This window comes from Dendroctonus ponderosae, unplaced genomic scaffold, assembly GCF_020466585.1.
Source record: "Dendroctonus ponderosae isolate FM_Combo_2020 unplaced genomic scaffold, Dpon_F_20191213v2 Dpon_F_20191213_11, whole genome shotgun sequence".
NCBI classification, from domain to species: Eukaryota; Metazoa; Arthropoda; class Insecta; order Coleoptera; family Curculionidae; genus Dendroctonus; species Dendroctonus ponderosae.
The window spans coordinates 1,700,974-1,703,852 of NW_026017213.1; the positions used below are offsets into that span (position 1 = coordinate 1,700,974).

Here is a 2,879-nt window from a genome sequence, read left to right on the forward strand (position 1 = left end):
ACTTGCAGTGTTCGGGGTGAAATCCCAAAAATGCCGGCATAAACTGGGGATTTAGGCTACTGCGACTAACTTTTGAGACACCCGGTATGCAAATTTTAGTTAGCCAAATATGCCCTCTTATAAACACTAATCGGTTTGTCTCGGTTTTTTTCAGCAGTGATGCAAATTTCACTTGCAGTGTTCAGGGTGGAATCCCAAAAATGCCAGCATAAACTGGGGATCTGAGGCTACTGCGACTAACTTTTGAGACACCGTATATGCAAATTTTAATTAACCAAATGTGTCCTCTTAAACACACTAACAGGCTTGTATGGTTTTTTTTTCGGCAGAGTTGTAAATTTCAGTTGCAGAGTTCAGGATAGAATCCCAAAAATTCCAGCATAAACTGGGGATCTGAGGCTTCTGCGACTAACTTTTGAGACATCCTATATACAAATTTTAGTAAGCCAAATATGCCCGTTTACACACACTAACCGGTTTGTCTGTTTTCTTATCAGCTGAGTTGCAAATTTTAGTTGCAGAGTTCAGGGTGGAATCCCAAAAATTCCAGCATAAATTGGGAATTTGAGGCTCCTGCGACTAATTTTTGAGACACCCTATATGCAAATTTTAATCAGCCAAATATGCCCGTTTATACACACTAACGCTTGCTACTAAAATTAAAATCCCCCCAACAAATTCAAACCCCATCCTTTGCCTCCTTGTTCTGCCGCCTCTGGCTGCGGTCCAAAAACGAGTAGTCCTTGGAGTTGGGGAGGCCGCTGATCACGCAAGCACTCAGAGCGGACCGGTTCAGATTCATCGAAGCCGCATCCATCCACTCGCCGGTCTCCATGTCAAAATACTCCACGTAGTTAATGGTGGTGGATCCATTAAACCCCCCGATCACGTAAATGCAATCATCCAGGATAACAGTGCCGAAATTACTCCTTGGGGTCATCATGTCGGACATCTCCATCCAGGCGGGGCTGGAGGAGGAGTCGGGGATGAATTTCTCCGTCGATGGAAGGCGAGTGGTTCCATTGAAGCCGCCAATCGCATAGAGGGCGTTGTGGTGCGCGATCAGGCTGACCCCTGACCTAGCGGAGATCATGGGGGGGATGAAGGACCATTGATTGGTCAATGGGTCGAACATTTCAGCCGAATTGATCACCTCCTGCCCATTGAACCCGCCCACTATGTAGACCTTGTTGTTCAGACTGGCAGCACTGGCGTCTGAGCGTTGCTTTTGCATGGCGGGCAGTAGCTCCCATTGGTTGCGCAGCGGGTCAAACCGCTCAGCTGAGCTCATGCGAATTCTCCCATTGTAGCCACCCATGGCGTAGATTTTCCCCGAACACTCCACCACGCTGACGTAGCATCGGGAGTAGTACATGCAAGCGCAGTCGCTCCATGTGTGGTTCGAAGGATCAAAACAGCGCACGGTATTGAAGTACTCATTCCCATCGAACCCGCCTACCAAGTAGATCTTTTCCCCGAAGCTACACATGCCGTGGTAGGCGCGCGCTACTATATCAGTGTCCTTGGAGACCAGCCAGCGATCAGCGCGGTTATCGTAGGTTTCCACAAAACTCGTGGGGCTTCCAGCGCTCCAGCCTCCAATAGCGAACAGGATATCGTAGGGGATCCTAGGGCGAGTTAGGTACGTGTCCAAACAGTCCCCCTCAAGGTCTTCCATTATAGTGAGCACGTCTGCTATGTAGAGGGAGCAGCTGGTGTCTGCTTCAATCAGAGGCCAGCGGGCGATTTTCATCAATTTCTCCGCACTCAAGCAGCCCATTCGGACACATTTGAGCAACTGGAGCAAATGGGCCCTGCGGGCCTCTGGCACCTCACCGATCCAGAGCTGGATGGCTTGCACCACCACCTCCTCGGACTTCACATTCAGATAGTCACTAGTGAGGATCTCCTGGAGGTGTTGGGACGTTAAGCTCCCAAACTGAGGGTTTTGGCTTAGCACTTCGCTGAAGTTCTGTAGCAGGAACATGTTGGCCTTGGTGGCTAGATATTGGCAGTGGAACTGATGGGCGAACCTCAGCACCTGCAGGCAGTTAGGGGGGGATAAGTCCTTCAGTAGGAACTGGCAGCAGTTCTGGACCACGTCCATTATCTCGTACTGATCGGCGTACTTCAGCACCTCAAACACGTTGGATTTATCCAGAACGCAGCTCCCAGTGTAGGCAAAGTCCAGGATGACTTTGAAGGCAGAGCTGGATATGTTTACGTTGGCCTCCCGCACCTCCTGCCTCCCTCTGTTGATCGAGTTGGTGAACAAAGCTCGAAAATATGGGCTGATAGAGGACAAAATGATGCGATGGATGTTGAACTGGACGTTGTCCTCGCACTTCACCACGCCGTCGCAAAGCTGATTATTCGCTCGTAGCTCCTCCCATATGGTAGGGAACTCCTGGGGCCTGCTGGCAAGTGGCGTGCTATTGCACCTCTTGCACTTGACGCTGGAAATCGGCTTGCGTCTCTTCACTGTTCCACCAACCCGCAAGGGTTTGCGCTTCGATGGCAACGGCCGCAACTTCACCGCAAAACTCATCTTTGTAAATTCCCAATATAAAATTGTAAATTCAATGTAAAAGGCCGATTGCGTCAAACTGTCGTCAATGTCACCCCAACTGGCTGAAACAATCAGGTTTAGCTATGGGGGCCAAAAATAGTTAAATGATCGATAAAAGAGTTTGTGTTCCAGAAGTGGCGATTGCAATCTGAAGCAAACGCACGCAATTAGAAGATTTCGAGCTGTTTCTTTCGCCGCTCATGGTGTGTGACCCGAAAAAATGTAGAGTGGAAAATTGTGTTCGGTTTTTCCTCGAAAATCAAAAACGCCCGCGAGCTTGTGGTTTCCTGCTGCGCCAGTTGGAAAACAC

At 49.4% G+C, this 2,879-nt stretch overlaps 1 protein-coding gene across 1 annotated transcript; it reads right to left on the minus strand.

Moving 5' to 3' along the window:
- Positions 1 to 580: 580 nt before the first annotated feature.
- On the minus strand, positions 581 to 2,642 carry LOC125502937 (kelch-like protein 10). The gene has a single exon (XM_048662471.1). It carries the CDS (start codon positions 2,546 to 2,548, stop codon positions 680 to 682), a length of 1,869 nt encoding a protein of 622 aa, XP_048518428.1. The 5' UTR covers positions 2,549 to 2,642; the 3' UTR covers positions 581 to 679.
- Between the last annotated feature and the right edge of the window lie 237 nt (positions 2,643 to 2,879).

Bases quoted from the DNA above. Each gene is read 5' to 3' on its own strand.
- LOC125502937 (XM_048662471.1), bottom strand. From the start codon at position 2,548: ATGAGTTTTGCGGTGAAGTTGCGGCCGTTGCCATCGAAGCGCAAACCC.